This window comes from Myodes glareolus, chromosome 9 (assembly GCF_982192425.1).
Source record: "Myodes glareolus chromosome 9, mMyoGla1.1, whole genome shotgun sequence".
In the NCBI taxonomy this organism is placed as follows: domain Eukaryota; kingdom Metazoa; phylum Chordata; class Mammalia; order Rodentia; family Cricetidae; genus Myodes; species Myodes glareolus.
Genome location: NC_142034.1, coordinates 69,583,380 through 69,610,895, shown reverse-complemented (window position 1 = coordinate 69,610,895; position 27,516 = coordinate 69,583,380). Strand labels below are relative to the sequence as shown.

The 27,516-nt window shown below is 48.8% G+C and overlaps 1 protein-coding gene across 14 annotated transcripts in view; it reads right to left on the bottom strand.

Moving 5' to 3' along the window:
* Positions 1–12,417, bottom strand: part of Tnip1 (TNFAIP3 interacting protein 1) — a 50,793-nt gene extending 38,376 nt beyond the window's left edge. For 9 of the 14 annotated variants that reach the window (XM_048437709.3, XM_048437713.3, XM_048437720.3 and 6 more), the window contains exon 1: positions 5,368–5,472. Coding sequence is in view for 1 of the 14 variants with exons in the window: in XM_048437716.3 (XP_048293673.3) it covers positions 12,295–12,334 (40 nt within the window). In the remaining 13 variants the exon portion in view is untranslated. Of the gene's footprint in view, positions 1–5,367; positions 5,473–12,294 lie in introns of those variants that run through there. The other 5 variants (XM_048437710.3, XM_048437716.3, XM_048437712.3 and 2 more) reach the window with 5 other exon arrangements.
* Positions 12,418–27,516: the final 15,099 nt, after the last annotated feature.

Genomic DNA, 27,516 nt, shown 5'->3' with positions numbered 1-27,516 from the left:
GGGCAGCAAAGGGCCCAGGAAAGGAGGAAAATGAATCAATACATCGTGGTTGTGGTGATGCCTCGAGGAATATAGTCCAGCGGTAAAAATGAATGGTGCGGCCGGTAGGGCACGAACTTGGATGACACTATGCAAACTGTGTTAGAATGGGAATGTGAGAAGGCTCAGAACACATCTGACAACATACAAAGCAAGGTTACACACTGGTCAGGGATGCATGCACACATTCACATATAAGTTAGGGTACAAACTTAGATGACTCTTTCATGTGCAGACTGTGTTAGAATGGGACCGTGAGAAAGCTCAGAACACATCTGACAACATACAAAGCAAGGCTATACACTGGTCAGGAATGCATGTATACATTCATATATACGTTGAAAGAAAGACGAAAGAGAACTGGGGAGAGGGCTCAGACATTCAAGTCTGAGCATGAAAACTTCTGGTTGATCCCAGAACACACATTTAAGGGGGCAGGGGGCTGCCAGTGACATGGCCAAGAGGTTAAAGGTGCTTACTCCCTAAACCGGAAACCTGACTTTGATCTCACCACATGACAGAGGGGAGAACTAAGCCCTTTATAGTTGTCCTCTGGCCTTCACACAGACATAATAAATAAATGTCATCATACACTTACAAAGTCAGAGGGCAAGCATGGTGGGCATGATGGCTCACACTAGCAATCCCAGCATGACTGCAAGGCCAGCCAGGGCACTGGCTGTAATCTTAGAGCTGAGAGCTGGACACAGATAAATCCCCAGAACAATCTAGCCTAATGGGTAAGTCCTAGGCCAGGGGGAGAGAGCCTGTCTCAGAAAAACACAGTGACCAATGGTGAGCCAAGATTAGTCAAGTGAAGATCAGGGTTGGAGAACCTAGAACCGAGCAGTTAGTTATGGAAGCGGTGGAGACCAAACTGAGGGCCCCGACTTAGGGGCTCCTCCCTACTACAAAGGCTTCAGTGACTCCTCACCTCCACCCCCACTCACCTGCCAAGGCTGAGGCCTTGGTCTGTCCGCCCTTGTGCTCTGCAGGGAAAATGTCCATGACTCCAGGCTCAGGGAACAGCCTGGGGACAAGGCCAGTGAGGAAAGGCAGCCCTGCAGGACAACAATCAGAAGGAGCCAGCGAGGCCTCAGCAGTTGCTCTTTCCAGTCACTGGGGTGACCGTCCAGTGCAGGTCACAGGAAGAACACAGAGAACTAATTTCCTGCAGCAGCCTGGTGGCTGCCAAGTTCTGCTGTGGCTGGAAACATGACACCTCTTCCGAGGGTCAAGGTGGACAGGGTCCAGCAGAGGGGCACACAGTGGACATCAGCAGGAGGCACAAAAAGACCTGGCCCAACTGGAGCCAACGAGGACCGTCCAGTGAATGGACAATGAGGGTGTCCGATGGCTAGGCTGTCACCATTTGGACCATTCATTTCATTTGGATTTTTGAGACAGGGTCTGGCCTCAAACTTGAAACATTAGCAAAGAATGACCTTGAACTTCTGGCTCTATTACCACTACTTCTGAATGGTGGAATTACAGGTGTTCACTAACACACCTGGTTTATGCAGTACACAGAATGGAACCAAAAAATTCACTCATGGTAGGTAAGCACCCCACCAACTGAGCCACATCGTAGGCCCAACATTTGGGACAGAGCAAAGGACAAATCATTCAGAAAGCACAGAACACAGGTCAGTAGATGGCTGGAGGTGGGTTATTCAGAAGCTTGGGAAGTGAGGTCACTTGCCACCTGTGGCTGAGATTCCAACAGCCTCAACAATAGCCTTAGCCAGTATGCAGAGAGATCTTGCACCATGCTGCAGGGTGATACTGCCATCTCTTGGAGCTGGGTGAGGAAGCAAGGGGATGTAGCATCCTTGATTACACCAGGAGCTGTCACAGTGGGGTAACAAATGGACACTTCCATGCCTGGGATCTTTGGGGGTCTTGCCCAGCCCAGCAGACAACTCTCCACTAAGCACAACCTCACTCCATCTCTGTCACAGCCATTCAAACCCTAAAAGGTCCAGGCCCTACTCTGTATGTCACCATCTTTCAATGACCTATCCTTAACATCACCTCCCTCTGGGAGTCTCGCTTAACCAATCAGGTATACCTGAATGACTTCAGACCTTAAGTATATCCATGATGGCTAGCCTTATTCACTGTCCACTGGTCCATGATGCTGTCAGGAAGAGCTCTGAACCAGGAGCACGGAATGGTGAAGCCATGCCCTCAGACACAAGTATTGGCCACACAGGTGCGGCCTGAACAGCCCCCAGCTGAAAGCTCAGAGGAACATCAGAGAACATACCCTCCAGTAATCCACCCCAGAACTTACTCTGCAGACCAGGCTGGCCTTGAACTCAGAGATCTGCCTTCCACGGCCTCCTGAGGACGGGAGCAAAAGCCTGCGCCATCACACCACACACCGCTCACAAATACTCTTATTTTAGATCATGATAAATGAATGAAAAAAAGTAGTAATGTGACAGAAAGTGAAAGGGGGGGCTATTTTGCATAGGAAGAACAGGGAAGGCCCCTCTGAGAAGGTGACATTTGAGCTGAGACTCAACAGATAAGGAAAAACCAGCCATGGGAAGGGCTGGGAACTGTGTTCTGGGCACTGGGATGGCAGGGGTTGAGGACTCAACATTAGAACAAGCTGAGTGCACACACAGCTTGGAAAAAGCAGGTAGCCTGGCCTGCCAAATCACAGTGGGCACAGAAGCGAGCCAGTAACCGGTGGAGGGAGGCAGACAAACAACCTCTCAAAGCACCATCATACTCAAACCAGGTCGGCCTGACCCAGCCAGGACATCCGGGCCAGAAACACAGCAGCATGGGGGTGAAGGAATGAGTCAGACCCATGGCTTCCTGGGGCCCCAAGGGAGCTGCTATGGGCATCCAGGGACAGGCACCCACCCCTAGCTATACTGTACTCACACTCACAGGATACCCACGTGGAGGGGACAACACGATCATATATAAGCATGCAGAACACTCCCACCGGTCGCTCTCAGAGGGACAAGATTAAATGTGTCCACAAAGGGCTGGCCCCTAAATATTTTCCAAGGACACAGCAATGGCAACAGTTCTAAGCCAGTGGAAAAAGAACAGGGCCCCTGGGGATAGGGGTGTAGTTCAGCTGATAGAGTGCTTGTTTGGCATGGATGAAACCCTGGGTTCAATCTCCAGTACCACATAAACCAGGATTAGTACACACCTCTAATCCCAGTCCTCAAAGGGATGCAGAAGGATCAGAAGCTCAAGATCATCCTCTGCTACAAGTGAATTCAAGGCCAGCCTGGGCTAGGAAGACCCTGTCACAAAATAACACAACGGAGTTTAGAACTGGCGAGATGGCTCAGCGAGAAAAGGTGTGTGCCGCCAAGCCCAATATCCCGAGTTCAAGTCCCGAAACCAAAAACGGGAGAAGGAAACAGCCAACTCCTCAAAGTTGTTCTCGGACCCCCACACGAGCCATGGGCACCCTGGCATTCATTCACCTCCATCTAAGCACAAACAAATGTAACATTAAAAATCATCAACAGAGGGCCTCGCTGAAAACTGATGGCTACTAAACCTGAAAACTACTATCAGGTTGGTCAGAAAGAATAAACGAGAGCCAGGCATGGTGGAAAACACCCCTGTAATCCCAGCGGGTGGAGGACCAGGTTAGCTTTAGGTATAGAGTTCAAGGTCAGCCTGGACTACAAGACTGTCTCAAAAAAAAAAAAAAAGAAAAGAAAGAAAGAAAGAAAGAAAGGAAGGAAGGAAGAAAAGAAAAAGGAGAGAAAAATTAAAAAGTTTTAAAAACTCATCTCACCAGTGTAAGGTTACTAGAATTATCATTATGGGTTAGTTTCACAGACCATTTGCTAGGGACAAAGGGACACTGAGCCTGCTTAGTTAGTGTGAGCATTCCACTCTCGGAACACAATGTTCTCTGTCAAGGACCGAAAAAACCATTCTGAGAGTCCCCTGACTGTCCACTCATGTGTCTGAATTCCCCTCTACCACACCCCTCATTGTTGGTCGCATGAGTAAGAGCTGATCAAATCCCACTTTGACTGACTGTGAAATCAAAATGATGCATCAGGAATCCACACGTTTCCCACACTGTCATTCAGCAAGGGGGTGGGGACTGCTACTGCTGAGACCTTTGCTTCATCCATGAAAGTCCCTCCCTCCCTTTTACCAAAACAGTTCCTCACTGACAGCCCCAAATTCCCACCCACTGCCGGGCACAAGATGAATACATGCACAGCAAACCACTTCCATGCACATGATCTCACACAGAGGCACAGGAACTTCCCACGGGCCAAACACAACCCAGAACATAAAAGCCATCCCTCCTAAATCATTCCCAGAAGATCTACCCAGCACCTGTGTACACAAATGCCTCTGGGGCTGTGCAAAATGAGCTCAATAAGGATGGAGCAGAGGGCTTCGCAGTCAAACATTTGGGTTCATATCCCGACTTTGCAGCGTACTAGTTATGCGATTACAATCTGCAAGTTGCCTGTTGTTCCTCGCTGGTGAAGATATAAAGTAACATTCATGGAGAAGGGGTGGCCACGGAACCTGAGCACATGAGTTCAATCCCGGGTGGGAACACACGAGGTTTGGAAAGAGAGAAATGAGTCAGGCAAGTTGTCTGTCCACAACCTTACATGTAAACAATAAATAAATGTATTTTTAAAAGAAGTAACAATCGCCGGACGGTCGTGGTGCACGCCTTTAATCCAAGCACCCAGGAAGCAGAGGCAGGTGGATTTCTGTGAATTCAAGGCCAGCCTGGTCTACAAAGACAGGCTCTAAAGCTACAGAGAAACCCTGTCTCAAAAAAACAAAAAACAAAAAACAAAAACAAAAAACATTGAGTTAGAATGAATGTAACAGTTGGATGAGTTTCACACTAAAAAATTAGATCAACACTTGGTTGCACGCCTTTTATCCTCGCACTCCGGAATAAAGCAGGAGGGTCTCTGAGTTCGAGGCCAGCCTGTTCTATGTAGCGAATTCCAGATCAGACAGTACTACACAGTGAGACCTTGTCTCAAAACAAACAAGAAAAGACTATCTGGAAATCGACCAGCATCAGCGTGGCTATGATGCTGATTTTCGTCATTACGATCTCTACACACCGCTACCCAAACTTTGCTTGCTGGGGTCCGCGAGCCGGTCCCAGGCGCGCTCCGCAGGCGGTACGCATGCGCGCCCGGCTGGCTCTGCGGGCCGGGAGTTCCCGAAGCCTGACGACAGAGACGCCGACACCTCACGACGCCCGGACTCCCGCCACTAGCCCTCGCTCCCGGCGCAGGCCCCGGTCTCCTCCCGCCTGCCCATCCCCCCAGCGGCCCCGCTCACCCTAGGACGAGAACTTCGGGGCACGGAGCCAGACTCTGCAGCCTTAGGCTCCGGTCGGTACCAGGAAATGCTGGGGCCACGCCACGCCCCTGGGAAAGTCCCCGGAGACCGACGGGCCATCCATCCAATGGCGCCGCGCGCTGGGCGCGCCGGGGGTGGGGCCTGCGATGTAAACAGCCGCCGCGGTTCGGCTGGGTGGAGCAGTTCGGGGCTCAAACCTAGGGGGCCTCAGGACACTGTGCCGAACAACCAGATCCAACTCGGTCCATACCTCCTGTGTCCCGGGAAGGTACTAAGCACCAGCTGCCAAGTACCGGGTCTGTTCTAGTTCCCAGTTGCAGGACCTGCCTTCTCGGCACTCGGGAGGCTGAGGCAGGAGGATCCTGAGTTCGAGGCCAGCCTCGGATATACGAGATCACATCTCACCCCACCACCAGCAGAAAGAATTACACACACACACACACACACACACACACACACACACACACGTATATAATTCTGGCCCAAAAAGTAAGGCAATTTAGAAAGACACCTGACGTTGACCTCTGGGCTCCACAGACATGAACATAGTGGAAAGCCTTGCTTGACCTTGTAATAAAAGTTTTTAAAACAAGGAGGACAGTAGGTTTTTAGGAGAAAAATTGAAACATTCTCTGTCACTGGAATTGTTGAAAACGTTGACGGGTCTTCATCTTCTGGACTGGGGATGAGGATCTAGAGGGCTATTTCATACATGCCCTCATTTTACATAAAGAGAGATCTATCAATGGGGACTGTGACCAGGCACCTAGTTAAGCATGTTTTCTCCAAGGACCCTCCTTTTAGGCTTTGTGTCACCTGTGTCCCAGTTACCTCACAGGAGCTGGCAGCTTTGCAAAACGACATTCTAGGTCACATTTCTTATGGAAAGAAGCATGCATGTGCCTTGATTCTGAAGGGAGAGAGATCAGATTTCCCCAAGAGAGGATGCACAATCACCCTCAGGAGAGGCTGCAGGGGGGACTGGGTCCTTTGTCCTATGTATCAACTCTCCAAAGGTCTGTGCCTCTCTGCCTCTTTTCCCTGTGCTTCCCAATTTGCCTCTTCCTGGAATGTTCACTTCCTAAATCTTGTCCCAGCTCTTCACTCCTACCTACGACCCAGTACTGAGATTTCCTTTAAAATGAAGTCTCCAATAATCCAGTCTGATTGCATACTGTTTCCACTGTTTTTGTAAGATATTTGACCTCAGAAAGTTGAGTGGTTTCATTCCCACAAATGGCCATGATTCCTAGGTAGTCTTTAAAGATTTGAGATTTGGGATTTGAGGCCAGCCACAGCTTCACAGTAAGACCAGGTCTCAAAACAAACAGAAAAACAAACAAACAAACAAAAACCCTACCAGCAATAAAACCACCTAGGGGCCAGTGAAATAGGTCAGAGTTAGGTAAAAGTGCTTGCTGACCAGCCTGAGGACCTGAGTTCAATCCCTGGAACCCATGAGGTGGAAGGAGACTGACTCCTGCAAGTGGAGGAGTCTCTAGAGGTGGGTGGGTGGGGTCTCACTGTGCAGTCCCAAGCTGGTCTAAACCTCCTCTTCCTCCTGCCTGACCTTCAAGTGAAGAGATAACTTTGCAGGGTCACAGCCAAAACTTTCTTTTCTGTTCCGCTCAACCACTGAAGGTCATTACCTTCTTATCCTTGTCAGTCTGAGGTTTCACTCCCAAGTGCTGCCCCACCAGGGCTGCCTTGAACCTCAGCTTTGCTCAAGGCCACACCCATTGACACAATCAAAACCAGAACCCATGGCCTTGGTTCCAGGTTCTGTTTGCTTTTCTCTCTCTCTCTCTCTCTCTCTCTCTCTCTCTCTCTCTCTCTCTCCCTCCCTCCCTCCCTCTCTCTCTCTCTCTCTCTCTCTTCTTCCCTGACCTCAAACTTGCATGATAGGTTGATCCCTTGATCCTTCTGCCCCCACCTCCCCTCTGCTGGGGTTGCAGACTTGCACCACCACTGCCCAGTTTGTGTAGCACAGGAGACAGAACACAGGGCTTCCAGCATGCAGGGCAAGCTCTCTACTGAGCTTCACCCCAACACCTTTCTCGCTTTCTTACAGAAGCACAGGCCCCACCCCCAACCCAGGTTGTACCTCCCCATCAGGTGTTTGTGAGAATGAACATGGTAAAGACAGAGGCTCGGCACACACTAGCATCGGAGAAATGATGGTGACGTCCAGATGTGGGTTGCACGCATTGATAGATTTCACTGTTAAACCCACCAATGTAATCTTCTTTGGTTCCATCCCCCTAGACTTGGGACATGGAGCTGGCGGGAGGCAGATGCCCCTAGTCTGGCATCCTCTGCCACCCCTTAGCCTGGAAGGGAGTTTCCAAGTTGCTAGGTGAGTGACTCAGGCAGGTGGCAACCTCTTGCTCTTCTAGAGTGTCAACAAGCACCTCAAAAAGCCCCACCTGGGAGGAGAACCACACTGCCTGTGTTTTGTTTTGCTTTGTGCTGAAGAAGACAGCGTCCCGTCCTTTCTGCCACTCCCTCCTCTACCAGGGAGGCTCCAAAGTAGCCAAGTGCACACTTCTAAAAACATGCCTTGAAAAAACTATGCACAATCAAGCGGCAGAAGCAGGAAGTGGGGGCTGTGGCATAAAAGGATTAGAAGATAACATGAAGGGGCTGGGGAAATGGCTAGGGAGCAAGAACCCTTGCTGCCCCAAGCATGAGGACCTGCTGAGAACATACAGCACTCACGTTCAAAAGTCAGGCGTGGCTGTGTGTACGCCTAAAACCCCGTTGCTGTTGGCCTAGGAGGTGGAGACAGGAGGATTGCTGCAGCTTAGTTGACTACTGGCCTAGCTCCAGGTTCGGCAAGAGACTTTGCCTCAACGGAACAAGGAACAACGTGATAAAGCAGGGTGCATGATGTCCTCTTTTGGTCTCTACGTATGTGTGTACCCTCCCCCTTCTCACACACGCACACACACACACACACACACACACACACACACAAAGTGCGAGAGAGAAGATGGAGTATGTGCTAGTTCTACACTTTTACACAATTCATCTCCTACCCAGTCTGTGAAAATCAGGTAGATGGCTGCTTACTGGAGTTCATACAGAGCTTCCTGCCAGGCTCTTAAGCATCATGTCACAATATCTCACCAGCTGGCAGGACACAGAACTCAGAATGCCAGCCTCAGAAGGATCTTTAGAAATTACCAAACCCCCAGTCCTACTCAAATGATGATATTTGTAATGAAATACGAACAAGAGGGCAGAGACATGACCACCCTTTGTGGGTGGAGCTGCATTGAGGCCAGAGCAAGGCTGGTACTTGCAGCAGGTGTGACCCTGAGTTTTAGATTAATGCTGACGCCAGCACCTGGGCTCCCCCATGGGAGCACCTGCTTTCCTGCTACATGCTCCACTGCTGCTTGCCTGTGTGTTTGTGTATGTGTGTGAGCCTCGGCGTAAGTGTGTATGCATATTTGTGTGTGTGTGTGTGTGTGTGTGTGTGTGTGTGTGTACTGAGCATAGGTATGTGTATTCAGAGGTCAAACTGGGTGTCATTTCTCAGTAACCCTCCACTAGGTCTTTTACTGGGACCTGTGACTGGTCAACTAGCCTAAGCTTGCTGGCCAGCAAGCCCTAGGGAGTCACTCCTCTCTCCTCCAGTGCTGGGACTATAAGTGGTATCACTATATTCATCTTTTTCTACATAGGCTCTGGGGATTGAACTCAAACTGACTGAGCTATTCCTTTACCCCTTCTTTGCTTTTTTGAGACAGGGGTATCACGTAGCCCAGGTTGGCCTCAAAATCATTGCGTAGTGAGGAAGACATTTTATTTTGTGGTTCTCATCACTCCAACCAGATCCTGGGTGCTGGGATGCCTCACCACATCCGATGTCTACTCTCCTGAGACCTCTTTGTGTGGTAGGCGAGCCCTCTGCCTCCCGAACTAAGCTTCATTCCTAAACTGGAAACAGAATCAAACCAGCATGAACCTTATTCTATTAGAATGAGGGCTGGGAGCCTCGGCTGTGAGAGGGTAGGACTGAAGGACCGGGGTAGGAGTAGTTAAGCAGTCCTGGATCCCTTCCTGGATCCTTACCCTGAGGCGATCTTGGAATACAAAACCCTTCAGTGGATTCTAGGTACTTTCTGCTCTTGGGTGTGTGCTTATCAAAAAGAGAGATTTGGGTGATAGTTAATTGAGATAAGGAATGTCAAACATGTGACATTGACTAAAATGGTACTTGAGGGTGCTGGTGGTGATTGCTGAGAAGTAAGTGAACGCCGCAGATGAGGACAGAGTCCTCGTCTACCATATACGAGAGAGCTGGATTTAGTCCCTGGTGCCTCAGAAAATCAAATGTGATGGTACACATTCGTAATCCTAAACTTGAGAGGTGGAGGCAAGAGGACCAGAAGCTCAAGTTCCTCCTCAGCTCCGCAGGGAATTTGGGACTTGCTTGGGATACATGAGACTCAGCTGGAAAGAAAGGAAGGAAGGAAAACAAAGGAAGAAAGGAAGAAAAATAAGAAGAAAGATGGGGGGGGGTACTGTAGAGATGGCTCAGTGATTTAGAGCCCTGGCTGCTCTTCTAGAGGACCTGGGTTCAATTCCCAGCACCCACAGGGCATCTCACAACTGTCTGTAACTCTAGTTCCAGGGGCTCTGACGCCAGTACACATTAAAAAGAAAAAGTGTCTCATATTTTAAAAAATAACAAAAAGAAAGGAAGGAAGAAAAGATGGCATGCCAGCTGGAAGTAGTACTGAATGCTCCAGTCTCCAGCTCTGTGGAGGCAGAGGTAGAAGGACCAAAAATCCCAGGTCAGCCTGGGCTATATGAGACTCTGACTCAAAACAGCAACAACAGGAAGCTTCCCCCCCCCCGCCAATCACACACAACCAAAAATTGTCACTAAATGAACTATATCTGTAGTCCCAGCTCCCCTCAGCCTAAGGTGTTTTTAAACTCTATCTGCCTTTATAGGGTATGAAGGCCGCAATCTTTTTGTGTTCAAAATATGTTTAGCATCTTTTACATATATTTATCTATTGCAAGTGCGCACATGAGTGCATGCATGCGTGCGTGTATGTGTGTGTGTGTGCACTGTTGCATGTTCACATTCCACAGCACATGTGTGGAGGTCAGAGGACAGTTTGTAGTTCTTTCTCTCCTACTATATGAGTCCCAGGGACTAAAGTCAGGTTGTCAAACTTAACAGCAAGCGCTCTACCCACTGAACCATCTTTCCAGTCCTCATTCATCATCGCAAGGCGAATAAAACCATTTACATTCACAGCTTGCCCTGTTCCCAAGATACCTGCCATATAGTAATTAAGGTGCGGGTTCTAGCCCTGCCACACATGTCTACACCCCTGTTTCCTAAGCAAGTTTATGAAGGCAGTGCCAGTTTGTGGCACACACAGAGAAACGGCCCTAGTGACACAAAGCATGCTAGTTATGGTTTGGGACAGCAAGGAGTGCCGATCTTTCTTTCCTGAAGGGGATCCCAGGCCTACAGCTGGGGATCTCTTTGCCTGGATCTCACTGAGAACTCTGAGGAGCTGGCCTCTGGCCATGGCTGCTGACTTTTTCTCCAGCCTCTTTCCCTTCTCTTTCTCCTTCCCAGCTCTTCCCCCCCCCCCCCCCCTGTCCCTAACCTGCCTGTTATTCTCTGGTTTCTAGGGCACCACTAGAAGAGAAGAAAGGACAGTGACACCGGGGAAATTCCCAGCTCGTCACAGACTGGCCCTGCCAGGCCCCTCCCACAGTCTCTAGGAGTCCTGAGTCGGCTTCTCTCTGCCTGGCCCTCCTAACTCCAGGTCTGAGTATCAAGCTGGCTTAAGGCTGGGATCCCAATTTGCTCCTGGTCATCTTCCTGGAAGTGGAAATAGTTCAGCCCTGAGGGGAGGCAGACCCACAGGACGAGAACATTTCCCAATCCTGGGAAGCCCTACCAGGCTCTGAGAGTGGTTCTCTCTCAACCTACTCCCATCTTCTCACGTCTTCTAGGACCTCTCCACATTCCTCCCTCATTCTGCAGCCCAGAGGTCACTGTCAAATGTCTGACACAGTCCCTGACCCTTTCCCTCCTTAGCCAGGGACTTCCCTGGGCTGGGCCTCTGACCAGTTTTGGAAAAACTGGACTGTTTGTGATCAAAGAAGTCAGTCACCACCATCTGCCAGCCCTTGGCCCACTCCCAGGGCCTCAAGTTCTCGGTGAAAGGTTCACCCTCAGAAGGAGCCAGTGGGTCTGAGAGCAAAGACGTCTGGAGACAGGAGCGGGGTCCCTCTACTCAGTGTCAAGGAAGGGCTCAATCACTGTTGTGTCCCCCAGGGAAGGATATGGGCTCCCCCTGCCCTCCTTGTTTGGGTTTAGTCTTCCAAATGGCCCGGCTCATCCCACGTCCCACACCCCCAAAAATCCACACTCACACAAAGATAGATACCCAGACCGTCCACACACATCCAGACCGTCCACAAATACTCCATGGACCAACATGGACCTGCTCCTGTGAGTCTGACACAGATGCAAACGCATCCTTTCACACACAGAGAACATACATGAGAGAAAGAGCTCCCCCTTTCCCCGCAGAGAGAAATAATACAGAAATAAGTCTCTCTTTTCTGCCCTTTGGAAAAGTTAGAGACATTTGAGAAGATTGGTTGAGGTAGAAAAAGCATAAGGGACCAGAGACAGAGGTCAGAGGGCAAAGGAGGCTGAGAAAAGAGCAGAGGCCTGGAATTCAAGGCCCTAGGTGAGCCCACCACAGTAGGCTGGGGAGCAAAGGACCCCAGCTAGCAGAGAAGGGAGGCCAGGCAGCTATTGACAGACAGCTGGGAAGGTCTGATGGCCTCTGCATCACCATGTGGTGAGGCCTGTCACCTGTGCTGTTACACCTACCCCTAGCCCAGGTCACTCACCTGAGGAATCACGAGGCAATGTCACAGTGTGTGCGGCCATGCGTCCCTGTGTCCCTGTGAAGGCTGTTGGGCTTTCAGAGCTTCTGCAGGAAGGAGGGCTGGGCGGAGCTGACGCTGAGGCAGGAGGGGAATTCCCCCTTGATGGAGAAGCCAGCCACCAGGCAGTCCTACAGGGCCCAGCTGAGGCCCCATCCCGCCCTCTGGCAAAGCAGAGGGCCCTTTGCCAGCCTCCACCTGTTGCTCCCCAGGCTGCCTATCACTTGCTGTAGATTCCAGGAAGGGGAGGGGGCTCTGGAGAAGAACTGAGAGCCTAGTGGTTCCTGAGCTAGGCCGGGAATAAGGCAAGAGCAGGTATGAGGGCATAGGCCACCTGGCCTACCCTCCGGGGTTCTCCTGGAGATCTATATTTCCTCCTTTGTCCAAAGGGGGATTCCAGTGCTCACGGCCTTGAGGAAATCTCCAGACGAGCTGCTGACATCCTCCTGCCTTGTTCCTGCCTCATCTGTTCCCATGTAGGACTTTCTGTGAGTCTTTCCCAGAAAAGGAAAGCAGTCTCCTTCCTTCCTGAACTCTGGGTCTCATTTGGATGTCAAGTCACACCTGATGACCCATGGCCCATTCTGAACTTGGCCAGCTGTAGTCTGGGCAAGCCACCCCCTCCTGAGCCTTGTGTGCTGGTTAGGCTCCATCATCAGCTTCACTGGATTTCGAAGAACCTAGGAGAGACACCTCCGGGTGTGACTCTGAGGCCTTTTCCAGAGAGGTTTCCCTGAAGAGGGAAGACCCACCCTGAATGTGGACAGCTGTCCCGGGGGCTAGGGTTCCAGACTAAATAAAAAAGGGGAGGAAACAGAAGAAGTTGGGCAAGCACCATTTTCCACTTTCTCTGCTTCCCGATCCACTGAACGTGAGCAAGCAGCCAAATGCCTCCTGCCACCAGCCAAGGGCCACTTTCATGATGCCAGGCCTTCCCTACCATGGTGTCCCCTCAAACTGGGAGCCAAGTAAACCCCTCTCAAGATGCTACTTGTCAGTATTTGTCATAACAATGAGTGAAGTGGGTAACACTCATGTTACCTGTCCAATCCCATCTTATCCACCCTCACATCCACTGTAGGGCAGGTGAGTCCTGCTCTGTCTGATTTCTGCTGCTCTACAGAAGCCAAACGATGCTTTGCGAGCATCCCTTGTAAGTCACAGGCTACAGACATAGAGTTTCCACCATTCAGAACCTGCCGCAAAGATGTCGGGAGGGAACTGGTGAGAGAGACTTTTTTTTCTCTTTCTTTCATTTTTTGAGACAGGGTTTCTCTGTGTAACAGTCCTGGCTGTTCTGGAACTCACTTTGTAGATCATGCTAGTCTCAACCTCACAGAGATCCGCCTGCCTCTGTCTCCCAAGTGCTGGAATTAAAGGTATTCATCACCACCACCTGGCTAGAGAGAACTTTTGCTGCTGTTATTTAGGTTTTTTTTGTTTTGTTTTGTTTTTCGAGACAGGGTTTCTCTGTGTAGCTTTGGAGTCTGTCCTGGAACTCACTCTGTAGACCAGGCTGGCCTCAAACTCACAGAGATCCACCAGCCTCTGCCTCCCGAGTGCTGGGATAAAAGGCGTGCACTACCACCACCCGGCTAGAGAGACTTTTTTTAATCATTCCTGGTTCTGGTATGACAGCATCTAAAGACAAAGAAATAGACAAATCTAATCAGATCTCTCTCCTGAATATCATAGATAGAGAAATCCAATCAGATCCCTGTCCCTGACGCTCAAGCTCATAGATACCAGAGCTATCCTGTCCAACCGAGTGACCATTATTCACACCTGGTGGATCGATTGTTGTTGATGGAGGTTGCTCGTTCTTTCCCAGGCCACCTAGACCAAAATAACTACATATAAAGGAGCTGCGGCACCCCTGCTTGCTACCAGCAAACAGAGCCCACCCCACCCCCAAAATGCCGGCTACCAAGAAGCTACACTAAACTCTGTTTTTGTGTGTGTGTGTTGTGTGTTTAGAATTACTTTTTAAGTTCTCTCAGGTTTTATGTGGATGTAGTTGCCCCACTTTGGGTGCCAATTTGTTGACAGGGGCTGCTCGTTCGTTCCTGGTCAGCCAGACCCAAAATAACCACACAGAAATTGTTCTAATTAAAACACTGCTTGGCCAATCACTTAAGTGTATTGCTAGTTAGCTCTTATATCTTAAATTAACCCATTTTTTATTCTTTTATGTTTTACCACAAGACTCATGGTTTATCAGTAAAGTTCCTGGGTGTCTGTCTCTTTTGCTGGCTACATGGCTGTTTATTGACTCTGCCTTTTTACCTCCTGTATCTGTTTGGAATTTTCACCTTGCTCTATTCTGTTAAACCACTGGCCAAAACAGCTTTATTCATTGATCAATAAAAGCAACACATATACAGAAGGACTTCCCACACCAAATTGCAATTTAATTAAACTTAAATAAAAGCAGTAATAGCCGGGTGGTGGTGGTGCACGTCTTTAATCCCAGCACTCGGGTGGCAGAGGCAGGCGGATCTCTGTGAGTTCGAGGCCAGCCTGGTCTACAAGAGCTAGTTCTAGGACAGGCTCTAAAGCTACAAAGAAACCTTGTCTCAAAAAACCAAAATAAATAAATAAATAGAAATAAAAGCAGTAATTTAGGAGTTGAGGAGATAGTTCAGTTGTTAATGTGCTCACTGCCCAAGCATGATGACTTGCATTTGAGTCCCAGGACCTGAGTGGAAAAACTTGATGTGGTGCACATTTAATTCTAGTGCTGGGAAGGCAGAAAAGGCAGGAGGATTACTGGGACTTGCTGGTTGGCAATCTAGCTAAATTAGTGAACCTAAGGCCAGGGAGAGAACCTGTTTCAAAAAGCAAGATGAATGGCTGTTGGGAACTGTGGGTTACCAGACCCTGAATTTCTTGTAAACAACTTGTTTTCCTCTGATGGCTTGAGAGTGGGTTCTGATGAGTCTGCAGCTGAAAGAGCCCAAGAGCTGGGGCGTGCCAGAGCCCTACAGAAGCTGCCACTGAGCACAATAAAGTGGGCATTCTTGGCATTCTTGTTTCAAGGATGACCCGTGTCCCCATGTCTCTGTCTGTCTGTGTGTGTGTGTTTTTAAGTCTCCAGCTTAGTTCCTGGCTTGTGTACCGTCTCGTAGTGCAGTTGCTACAGATGGCATCTGAGGAGCAATACCTGAGGTTAACTGCTGGGCTTCATACACATGTGTACACACATACCCTACACACACACACACACACACACACACACACACACTCAGAGTAATTCAGTTCTTCAGTAGCATTAGGCACATTTCAGGATGATAGCTGCTCCTACATAGGACTTCAGGTTACAGTTGTGCACTACTATACCCTGCTCTACTTGTGGCTTTTGAGCCCTTGAAGAGTGGCCAGTGCCACGAGGAACGGGGTGTGGTGTAGAAAAGAGTACTAGATCAGGACTCAGGAAACCCTCAACTTAATTCACTCAGAAATCATTTCTCCTGTCTGGCCTTCAGTTCTTGGCTACCACATGAGATTGGAGGTCTGTCCATCACCCCCGTCATCGTAGAGGGTGCTGTCGGATAGCCCTGCTCTGGAGGATGGGCATATGATCAGATGGTTACAATGAAAGGTGAGAAAGACATGTTTTGGCAGAAAAAAAATGCAGGGAGCTGTAGGTACCAGAACAAATGTCTAGATGGGATTGGGGGCTTGGAAAGTCATCCCACAGGAAGTGACTTCTCTCTGCTGAGAGCTAAAAGTAGCCAAGCAAGAGAACAAGGAAGGGTGTTTGCCACAAAGGGAATCAAATGTGCACAGAGAAGTGTCTGTGCAGAGTACTGGCCATTGCTCACCCCCAAATGTGGCATGGAGTTCGAAGAAGGGTGAACCGGAGTCCACACAAAACCCATGTGGAAGGCTGGAGCCAGAAATTCACTCCTCAACTGCTTCTGTGCCCTTGAGGCTGGGGCAGCACAGAGACCGATGGAGAAACCTCTTGGATCATCACATCACTCATCACCTTGCATCAGGAAGTGAAGGCCAGACAGGGGAAGTGACTTCTCCCTGAGTAAGTTGGGGCCTTCCTGACTCCTAATCCAGTGCTCTACCCCACACCACGCTCTCTTCCTCATGGTGCTGGCCACTTGTCAGGAGCTCGGAAGTCATTTGCCAAGAGCAGGACGGTGCACATCTTTAATCTCAACGCCAGGGAGGCTGAGGCAGGAGTAGGTTTGAGCCTAGCTACATAGTGAGATCCTGTCTCAAAAAATAATCACAGGGCTAAAGAGAAGTCTCAGCAGTTAAGAGTGCCCACTGCTCTTGTAGAAGACCAGAATTCAGTTCTCAGTATCCATGTTGGGGACAACTCTCATAACTTCCTGTAATTCCAGTCCCAGGGAGATTCAACAGACACATTCAAATATATGTGTGTGTGTGTGTGTGTAAATATGTACACACACATGCATGCACACACACACTTAAAAATAAAGTAAAAATCTTAAAAGAAAAATCAAACAGCAACAAGAAATCTCATGTAAAAGCAGCTACCATATTGGGCTGTACAGATATTTTTAACATCGCAAGAAGTTCTGCTGGACCAGAGGCAAAGAGCACAGTACAAGTTCCTGAGCATAGACCTTTCCATCAGCTGGGAGTAAAAACATGTCGCTTGGTCCAGATGTTCTCGTAATTCTCTACAAACATGGCCACAATAATTGCAGAACCCCTGTGAGTTCGTGGAGCCTGGCTTGCACCAGTGCCTGCCTCTCAAGTGGCAGGGGTCCTACAAAGGACAGGGAAGTTCAAGGAGCTGGGTCAGCATGGGCCTTTGGTATGGTCTATGCATGTTGACATACTGGTCAGATTCCCCAGCCTCTACTCACACCTCTTCCCTCTTTGCAGTCTGAAAGTCTCCATCTCTTTCGGGCTATGGCATGGCACCTTTAAATTCTTTTCAAAATGAATTATCTCATGTGCTTCTGTAAGAAATAATTCATGATGGTCCATTTCTAGTAAGAGGTGCTTTGAAAGTTCAATAACGAATCACAACTCACTAAATAACGCTAGGCCCCCATCTTCCCTAGCTGGCTGCCGTGCCTGCATATCTAGGCGCTCTCAGCTCATTCTAGGTTTGAAAAGTTCCAGGCAGTCTGCTACAGGACTCAGTCCACATACCAGAAAGGGAGGGACTCTGGAAATCCAGGCTCTACATGAGGTTTTGTGTCCTGAACCAAGAGGGTGGGCATTCAGAGAGGGAGCAATACTAGACACAGGGAAGACTGTCTCCTTGAGCACCTCACTGTTTTGCACCATATTGTCTTGCCGGTTTCTGGCTTTGGACTTTTCAAGTTAAAAAATGAAAAGCCGAAACGGTCCCACTTTCTTCACAACTCCGAGGACTTGTATTATGAAGCACTGATCCTTGTTTCTCAAACACTTAGTAAGTACCTAAGGAGACCAGTGTTAATGTTTTTACACACGAGGAAACACAGGCTTGGAGAGGGTTAAGAGGGACAGCTGGGGTTCCGGCTCCGTTGCAGTTAGAATCCGTGGGTTCTGCATCTGTGGATTCAACCAAATGAGAATGGAAAATACGCCAGGGAAAAAATTTGCCTCTCTGCTGCGCACGGGCAGAGCTTGTGCGTCATCACTCCTACCAGGGTACTGTGTGGCAGCCGTTTATATAACATTGGCATTGTATTAGGTATAGTGAGTCACTCAGGGCTGGTTTGGCATCCAAGAAGATGTGTGTACAAACACTGTGTTTTCCTGGATTTTAATAGCTGAGCAGGTAACCGATCCTCCGTGGACACCAAGGACTGGCTGTACTGTCTCCTATCCTCGCATGGAGATAAGACATGCATCTACGGCCATACCACCCTGATCGCGCCCGAACTCGTCTGTTCTTGGAAGCTAAGCAGGGTCAGGCCTGGTTAGTACTTGGATGGGAGATATGACATGCTAGAACTCAAAAGACAGATGAAGGCCTGGAGAAATGCTCCCCAGGCAAGAGCTTTTTGCTGCTCTTACAAATGACTGACATTCAGTCCCCAGGATATGAATTGTATCTCACAATTACCTGTAACTTCAGCTCCTAGGGACTCAACAACACCTTCTTCTAGCTCCCTGGGCACCTGCATTCATATGCACCTACCATACAGACACACGTGTATGCACATAATTTAAAACAAAACTATTCAGGTATTCCTTTAATCTCTTCACTCACAAGGCAGAGATAGGCGGGTCTCTGTGAGTTTAAGGCCAGTCTAATCTACGTAGTGAGTTCCAGGCCAGCCAGGTCTACATAGTGAGGCCCTGCCTCAAAATACATACATACATGTATACATACATACACAAACAAGCAAACAGGTTATATTTAATAAATCCAGGATGTCCCTATTTGAATATGAAAGATACTCTCAGAGGTTCATGTATTGAGTGTTTGGTACCCAGTGGCACTATTTTAGATGGTTCTGGAAGTCTGAGGAGGTAGAGCCTAGTTGGAGAAAGCAGATCATTTTTGGGTATGACTTTGAAGGTCAAACCTGGTCCCAACCCATCCCACCCCCTTCCTCTCATGACTGTCTTCTGGTCTGCAATGAAGTAAACAGTCTCCTCTGCACTCTCTTTCCTCCATGATGTTCTGCCTCATCACAGGCCCAGGGTCAACAGAGCCAAGGACTATGAATGGAAAAAAAATCTCTGAAATCACCTTCAAAACTAAATTCTTCCTCCCTTAAGTTGTTCATGACAGGTCTGAGGGAGAAAAATGAGTAACACAGAAAAGTTCCAAGGAAGTAGATTTGTTGCTATAAGTTTAAGTGTGGTTCTTAAGCCTTTGGAACTGCTTTGCAGGAAGAATTCGGGAAAGCTGAGAAAGCAAATGGAAGAAAGCTCGGTATGCTATTAGCAGAACTTAACGGGCTCTCATCCTAGAGAAGCTGCGAGAGCCAGAATGCTGAAGGGAATGCAGAGCGAAGGCCAGGCTCATGAGGTGTCAGATTGAAACGAGGTCACTATTGTGATCTAGATTAGAAGCCATGCATGGTACATCTGAAAAAAAAAAAACTTGTCTATGCTTTATCTATGTAAGTCCTGAGACTTTGAGTGAGCCTGAACGTGAAGGTGATGCGTTAATTCATTCATCTGGTGGACTTCAGCATTTCAGGCTGGGGCACAGTTACTGCTAGCTGCTTTTTAGCCAAGTTGATGGTGACAGTTCGGGCAGAAAGACTTTTAAAATTTGTAGTTTAGTCAGAAAAGCCATATAAGGTTGGGACTAAGGAAGCTGTTGGCTCTGAAGAGATCAACACCATTAAAAAGAGCTTTGTATTGGGAGACTAGGAAAGAAGCCATGAGGATATCTCAGCTGTGAGCCAGACTCCTCTCATCCCAGACAAGGGTTATTAATGAGTACACGCATTGAAAGATTTCTTTTTCCTTCAGAAGAGAGCAAACACCACCAGGCACCTGGCTAACACAGGGCAACATGAGAAATGCCTGTTCTTGATTATTGTATATTGGAAGCATGTAATAGTCTCTTTGATTGCTAGGGATTCACAGTTAAGGGTCTGCCTTGAGTCTCTGGGTAGACTTTGAATTTGAACTTGCAGATAATGCTCAGATTACTAATATTCAGGGACGTTTGGAGACAGACTGAATGCAGTTTGTATTATGAGTTGACATGGGTTTTGAGGGCCAGGTATGGAATGTTACAGTTCCAATATCCAATGTCCCCCACAGGCTCCTGGGTCAAGTGCCTGGTCACCGATTCTGTTGAAAGTTCCTAGAAGACACAGCCACTCCTGCTGTTAGGGCTGAGCCTGGATTAGGGCAGATTTCTGGGCCCTTGCAGAAACCCACAGCTTCAGACCCTGCAAGGTAGAATCCTAGAAGCAGAATTTTAAATATGATCCCAGGGGTCACCTGGGGCTTAGAAGAGTTTGAGAGGCCCAGCTCTCTGGGATGAGTTTACAAAGCTCAAAGAGAGAATTGTCTGTTTGAGCACAGGTTGTCAACTTGACACAAACTAGAGACTTGGAAGACTTCCTAGGGGCGGAGAACTTGAGGTAAGGATTTGTCTCCATTGGGCTGGTCTGTGGGCATGGCTGTGGGCTATTTTCTTTACTGTGGGTGGCACCACCCTTGGGCAGGTTGCTGCCCTGACTTCCCTTAAGGGCAGACTGTGATCCATCGGAAAGCCAAACAAACGCTTTCCTTTCTGAGTTGCTTCTGGTTCTTGCTTTATCCTAACAACAAAGAACCAAACCAGGCCAAGCAGCCCTAGAGAAAGAGTGTGCTTATGCTTGGTGGAGTTGGTCAAGCACCAAATCCTCAACTCTGAAAAGGTCCTGTAGCAGCCGGCACTATTACCTCCCACCACCCCAACTTGAGACAGGGTCTCATTGTGCAGCTCTGGCTGTCTTGGAATTCACTATATATATATATATATATATATATATATATATATATATATATATATATATATATATATATCAGGCTGGTCTTGAATTCAAACTCACAGAGATTCACTTGCCTCTGCCTCTCTTGTGCTGGCATTAAAGGTGTGCATCACCATGCCCAGCTGTCCTTCTTATCTGACATGAAAGCACAGTATCTAGAAGTAATAAAATCATACACTGTCTGATAGTCACCAGTCCAGGGCCCACCTGGGGTGAGTGTGTCCACCTCTTGGTGAGGAGGGGAGTGCCATCCATCTCCAAGTCCCACCTATACTTACAGTGATGGGAAACAAATTGCCCCACAGGGGACTTGATATCTTGCTGGGTTGGCTCTCATTTACGTAGAGCACAGGTCTGTCTCCCAAGATAAGATCTTAAGTAGCTTAGATTGGCCCAAAGCTCACTGTGTAGTGGGAGATGATCTTGAACTTGTGATCCTCGTGCCTTCGCATCCCAAGTGCTGCTATTACAGGCATGCACCACCATGCCCAGTTTTATTTTTTCCCACACTCAGATTTATGCAGAGCTGGGCATGGGACCCAGGGCCTCCAAGCACTATATCAACTGAGCTACATCTCTGCCCTGAATGAAAAGCTGTTGAGGATGAAAGAGACCCAATTCAATAGGTGTCTTAGAGACAGGAAGATGGTGACAGGTGTGTCTTGAGGAGGAAGACTGGCTAGGGACATAGGAACCATTTGAATCCACAGAATATTCCTCCCTACGCTATCTGCACACATTGAGCAACTCGGCTACATTGGGGAACTGCAAGTAAAAATCTCCAGACTCTAAGCAGATGGACAGATATCCAAAACCAAATAGAGTCTACCTGCACCTGTGTACCTGCTACATACCAGACCTACAACTGTGTCTGACTCACCCTGTGACTGAACCAGTCTCTGTCTCTCCTCTTCCTCCACTATGAGAGGCGGCCTTCCTGGTCTTTTTTAGAAACCTAGAGACAGTTGTTGTGCATACACAGAACACAGTGGCGGTGAGTTCATGAAGGAGTTGATTGGCCAGGGGGCTCTCAACTTCAATGTTCTTCCAGAATATGGGGATTTGTGGATTTGGCTGGAGTTTAAATCAGCAACTCTCTTTCATTGCCTTCTCTGTGTCTCTTTGTTTCTCTACCTCTCTGTCTCTTTATCTGAGACAGAGACTCGTGTATCCCAGGCTGGCTTGGAATTCTTGTACAGCCAAAGATGACTTTCTGTCTATTCCTGATCCTCCTGTCTCCACCTCTCAAGTGCTGGGATTATGGTTGTGTATTACCTGGTTTATGTAGTGCTGGGGCTTCATGACCGCGGAACACGTCTCCTATTAACTGCGCTGTATCCCCAGCTCTGGAAGCTGCTCTTTTAATCATTGTTTCTGATGAAGGAGTCCTAGGAACTCAGGGTTGAAGCACCCCAATTTTCATCTTAGACCACTTTTTGTACCAGGGAGGTGCCTTCTCAGAGCCAGGTCACAGACTGACGGCATCAGATAGTGGGATCCGAGAGAAAAGAGTTCAGTTGCTCTGGAGGAAACTTCACTCCTCCCTTCTGGGCCACACAGCATCACACACGAGGGATAGAAAAGGAAAAACTAAAACTCAAAGTCACTTCAGGGAAATGGGTATGTGTAATTCTGTCGGGACCTGGAAACTGGGATTCAGGGATGAGTTTTGCAAAATGGTGCTTTCCGAGGAAACAGATACGAAGGGTGTGTTGAAAGATGTTTTGTTAAAGGAGAGGATCCAAGGACGGATGTTGCAAGGCCGCTGTCAAAGGAAGTGGCTTCTTAGCCCTCAGGTCTGGAACAAAGATTCAAAATGAGCCAGTTGGTGGTGGCACACTCCTTTCATTAGAGCACTCAGAAGGCAGAAGCAGGTGAATCTCTGAGTTCCAGGCCAGCCTGGTCTATAAAGTGAGTTCCAGGACAGTCAGGACTACACAGAGAAACCCTGTCTCAATAAACAAAAGCAAAACAAAAGGAAAGGTTCAAAATGATCCTTACCAATGTTCTCACTGGGCAGAAGGGGAAATTGAGGCTCATGAAGGGGAAGGTGAGGACCCAGGGTGAGGCAGGGAGCTGTTAAGTTAACCTGGGGCCCCTCCATCCTTACTGTCCTATCATTTGCTCCTCAAATGTGTAGTACCTTGATATTTTTGCTCTAGGCTCTTGGGGGCATGTTCCAAGGTCAAAGACTGAGACTAAATCTGTGTGCCTGGGACCCACACCTGCCAGATGACAAGGGCTGCAGCCTGCGGGTAGCTGGGGTACTTCAGAGAGGAAGGAGCAGTGTGATGATGTGGCTTAACCTCAGTAAGGAAGCCTGGTCACTGGGGAAATTCCCCAGTGAAGTCGCATGTCTATGTAAATAACTAACTCCCATCAGCCTGGATTTCAGGATGGGTGAGGGAGAGAGAAGAGGAGAGGGTCTGAGAAGGACTGAGAGGGCATAGGGCCTTGTTCTACCTAGGGGTCCAGCAGCCTGTCGGCTTCTTGAAGGCTTCATCTCATTGTCCTTGTAGCATCTTCCTGGGTCAAAGACTGGGAGCCTTTGGCTTAGTGAGACAGTCCTTGCCTAAGAGAGAGTGTATCCTAGCTCCAGGGAGTCCTGGTCTGGGGAAGGCGTGATGAAATGATCATGATGATAAATCTGCCGTGGCTGCTGACAAAGGTGACAGAGATGAAGCTTGAGTCCGAGAAGTCTTAGCAGTTTCATTTTGGGTTTTCATCTCACTCACTGGGGAATTTTGTTTCGGGAACGGCCCAAAGGCATGAGGCAGGTAGTGACCTTGACTCACCTTGGGCAAATCCCAGCATGTTGCATTTTCTAGGCCCCAGGGTGGTTGTCAAAGACTGGTACTGTTAACCCTCCTGGAACACTCCTGGCAAGGTGTCTAGAATGGGAGCATCTCCCTGGCCTCTGTATACCCCTCTCTCATTGGACCTTATACCTCTTTGGGAAGGGGAAACCTACCCAGGACTCTACTCCTTTCTTAGGTTTGGGACCACACACACCCTGGCTTACCAGGGGCTGGCCTGGTAGGACAGAGAGCAGCCCCTGGCTGTTGGGCACTACATGGGGCCTATGTGTCTCTTTGGCAGAACTTGCACAAGACCAAGAAGGTGTCCAGACCAGGTTGTACATAGTACAGACGGCAGCAAGGAAAGGGTGAATGAGCGCCAGTGTGTGCGTGAAAAGCACCTTTGGGATGCTGGGCCAGGTGTTTCCCATGTGGCCAGGGTTGATGTACTTCTGGTGTGCTTGTGGGCCTAATCAAGCTGGTTTTATGTGGTTAACAATGTGCTTCTGAGCGTTCCGGCAGGTTGTGTCTTCTCATGGTTAGCAGTGTGTGTCTGACTCTGGCCCTCTTTGGTCTGTCCCTGGGGGCATGGCTGGCAGTGATCTGGCTTTCTGTATGACCTGTGGGGAATGGGAGTGGGTATATATGCACATATATGGGGAGTGTCCCTTTCCTTCCTCTATGCTTTATTGGGCTCTCCCAGGTCAAAGTCCAGGGCTCTTTCACTTGGTGCCAGGGAGGGGTTTTTGGCTGGCAGTATCGCAGACAGATGGTGGTAGCTGAGAGGAAGGGGGTGGGACCATCCACGGGAGGAAATGCATGTGTGGGAAGCTTCTGAGAACAGCTGGGCCTGGGGGAGGGGCCCCCTCCCAGATGGGGGGGCGATTTGTCCTTACACAGGCTGTGTGGCTTCTATACAGCTCTAGCCTCACATTCTGCCTTCAAAAATCCCTTCTAGAAGTGCCCCAACCCTCCACCTCTAGGTTCCAGGTAATGACTCCTGGCTTCTTATCTGTCTCCATCTCCTCCCAAATTCATAACAGAATGGGAGGAGGTGTCCTCTCTTCTTGTTACCCGTCCCTCTCATTTTCCTTCTCCTTCCACCCCAACCTCCCTCTTTGGGACAGGATTAACAGTTTCAATCACTTTTCACCTTACAGGGGCTCTTGCTGAGTCCGGAACTCACTGATTCAGCTACGTTAGCCAGCTAGCAAGTCCCAGAGATACCCCTGTCTTCACCTCTAACCCTCACATTCCCACACGGCGCTTCCTTCTCCCTCCCTCCCTCCTTTCTTTCCTTCTTTTCTTCCTTCCTTCCTTTCTTTTTTTCCTTTCTCCTTCTCTCTCTTTATTTTTTTCTTTTTTCTTTTTTTAAACGTGAGTGCTGGGGATCAGTACACAGGTCCTCACACTAGTGTGGCAAGCGCTTCACCAACTGAAGCATCTTTCCAGTCTTGAACCCCGTTCTGCTTCCGACTTCCTGAGGACTGAATCCAGGACTTTTTGTATTCCAGGCCAACACTACCATCTGAGCTACACCCCCAGTCTCTAACAATCCTTTTTGTTTCCTTAGGCCTCTGAGGGTGGGGGCACAGTGTAGAATTCCAGTGGACATTGGGGGCCGTTGAGGTTCCCTCTGGACGTGTCAGTTCTTAACAGTGAAGAACCGATGTCGTGGAGTTGGTCTCCTGGTATGGACAGTGTTAAGTTGGGAATGTAGGGTCAGAACCACTCCCCAGGGTACTTAAGTGATCTCCCAAAAGAAGAACACATGGTCTTCCTTTCTTCCTCCTGCTTCCCAGTTTCTCCCCTCGGGGCCACCCGAGAGCGCAGATCTCCCATTAAACCTGGATATTTCTTAATTTGGCTTGTTTTGATTTGGCTTGATTGGGAATTTGCGTCGTCAGGGAGTTCACATTAAGACATATTCCTAACAGACAGTACTCTCAGAGATGTACACGCATTGGTTTAACTTCACAACTCTGAGGTAGACACCCCGCTGCTGCCCCCCCCACCCCCCCAGAGAAGAAATAGGAATAAGGCATAGGAAGGCCAATGAGTTCCCTACTGCTAGTTGCTGACTGGAACTCGGACCCACACCTTCTCACCCAAGATGGAAGCTGTGGTGTAGTTAGAATTTCCCTCTAGCCTCCCTCCAAGTGTGAAATGAGGAAGTTTTCTCTGCCAGTCCTGCTGTGACATTGTCTTCAGGCAAGTCACCCCACCAATAGGAACCTGCCTTGGTTGCCTTATAGTCCTGCCAAGGAAACAATGGCTACTGGGGAGAAGCTTCTCTGGTGGGGGTTACATGGCTCAGCAGCTCCGCTCTGACTTCAGCTGAGCTGGGGAGAGACAGCGTCAGGAACTTCACAGCAGCCAACAGTTCCCTCACTGCTGTCCACTAGCAGAAGTGTGAGCAGGTACAGGGCCAGCCCCCTCCCAAGCCCCACTTCCTTCAGGTGTGATCCCAAAGACGGAGGCTTCTGAAAAGGACTTTCCTGAAGGGAAAATGCACTGTCTAAGGAAAGTGACTAGGGGACCAGGGATGTGTAGGCATATAGCTTAGGTGGCAGAGGGCTTGCCTGGCAGGCACAAAGCCCTGGGTTCCAGCCCCAGCATGATATAAACTATGTATAGTGGTACCCGCCTATACTTTCAGCACTTGGGAGGCAGAGGCAGAAGGGTTGGAAGTTCAAGGTCATTCTTAGTCCCCTAGCCAGCTTGAGGCTAGCCTGTGGTACATGAGATCCTGTTTTAAAAACAAATGGGCTGAAGAGATGGCACTTGTGACTCTTGCAGAGGACCTGGATTCAGTTCACAGCTTCTACACGGTAACTACAGCTCCAGGGGATCTTGTGTCTTCTTCTGGTGTCTGAGGGGGCCAAGCATGTATGGATGATTCACATACGTACATGTAAGTACTCCCCCAACTCAACGCATAAAATAAAAGCAGACAGCAAAAAAGAACGATGAGGACCTGGAGGGAAGGAGCCTTGCAGCTCATCTCGGAAGGTGACTTAGACGCTAGAAGGAATGGGGTGTTTATTAGAACCCCAGACCTTGGAGGTTCAAACTCCATTCAAACTCATGTGATGGACAAGCACTTCCTCTCCGTAGTCACCGAGGGAGGTGAGAATTTCTGAGGCACCATCTGCACCTAGAACCTCAAAGCATCCTCCCCATTGCCTACTCTGAGACAGTGGTGGTGTGAACTGCTGTCGCTTCCCTTTTAATTTAACCCCATCATTTTTGTGCCGTGAGCTTGGGCCAGGAGAGCAATCTCCAGTGCTACTGTGGAGAGAGTCACACAGAAGAGGAACTCACTGAGGCCTGTAAGGATTGGAACCATCACCTTTCGTTCATTGCTCTAGCTCCCAGCACTCAGCATGGTACACAGCAGGTATCAGGAAGTTTAAGCTCACGAATGAATGATTAATTAATTAATGAACAAGCTGCTTAAGATTCAGAATGGCTGACTTCTGTGTAAGTACAGCTTGTAGGAGTTGGTGATCTATGCCTGTAATCCAGCACTCTGAGGCAGAGGCAGGAGGATCAGGTTATCTCCATCTCCATGCAAATTTGAGGCCAGCCTGGGCTACATCAGGAGACCCCGCTTCAAGAAAAAAAGAAAGGGAGGAGGGAGGGGAGGAGGGAAGGAGGAAGGAAGGAAGAAAGAAACAAAGAAAAAAAGAAAAAAGAAAGGAAAGAAAGAGAAGGAAAGAAACAAAGAAAGAAAAAAGAAAGGAAAGAAGGAGAAAGACAGACAAATAGGAAGGAAGGAAGAAGGAAAAAAATAAAGGGAGAAAGAAAAGCATGCTTTTCACACACAAGGATACCTCGCCACCCCCCATGCCCACAAGTCTGACAGACTTTCCCAGAATCTAGGAAAATCCTGACATTTCAGGCCCTCTGGAACTGAATGCAAAGTTCCATTTCTGTCACAAGCACTTCACCGT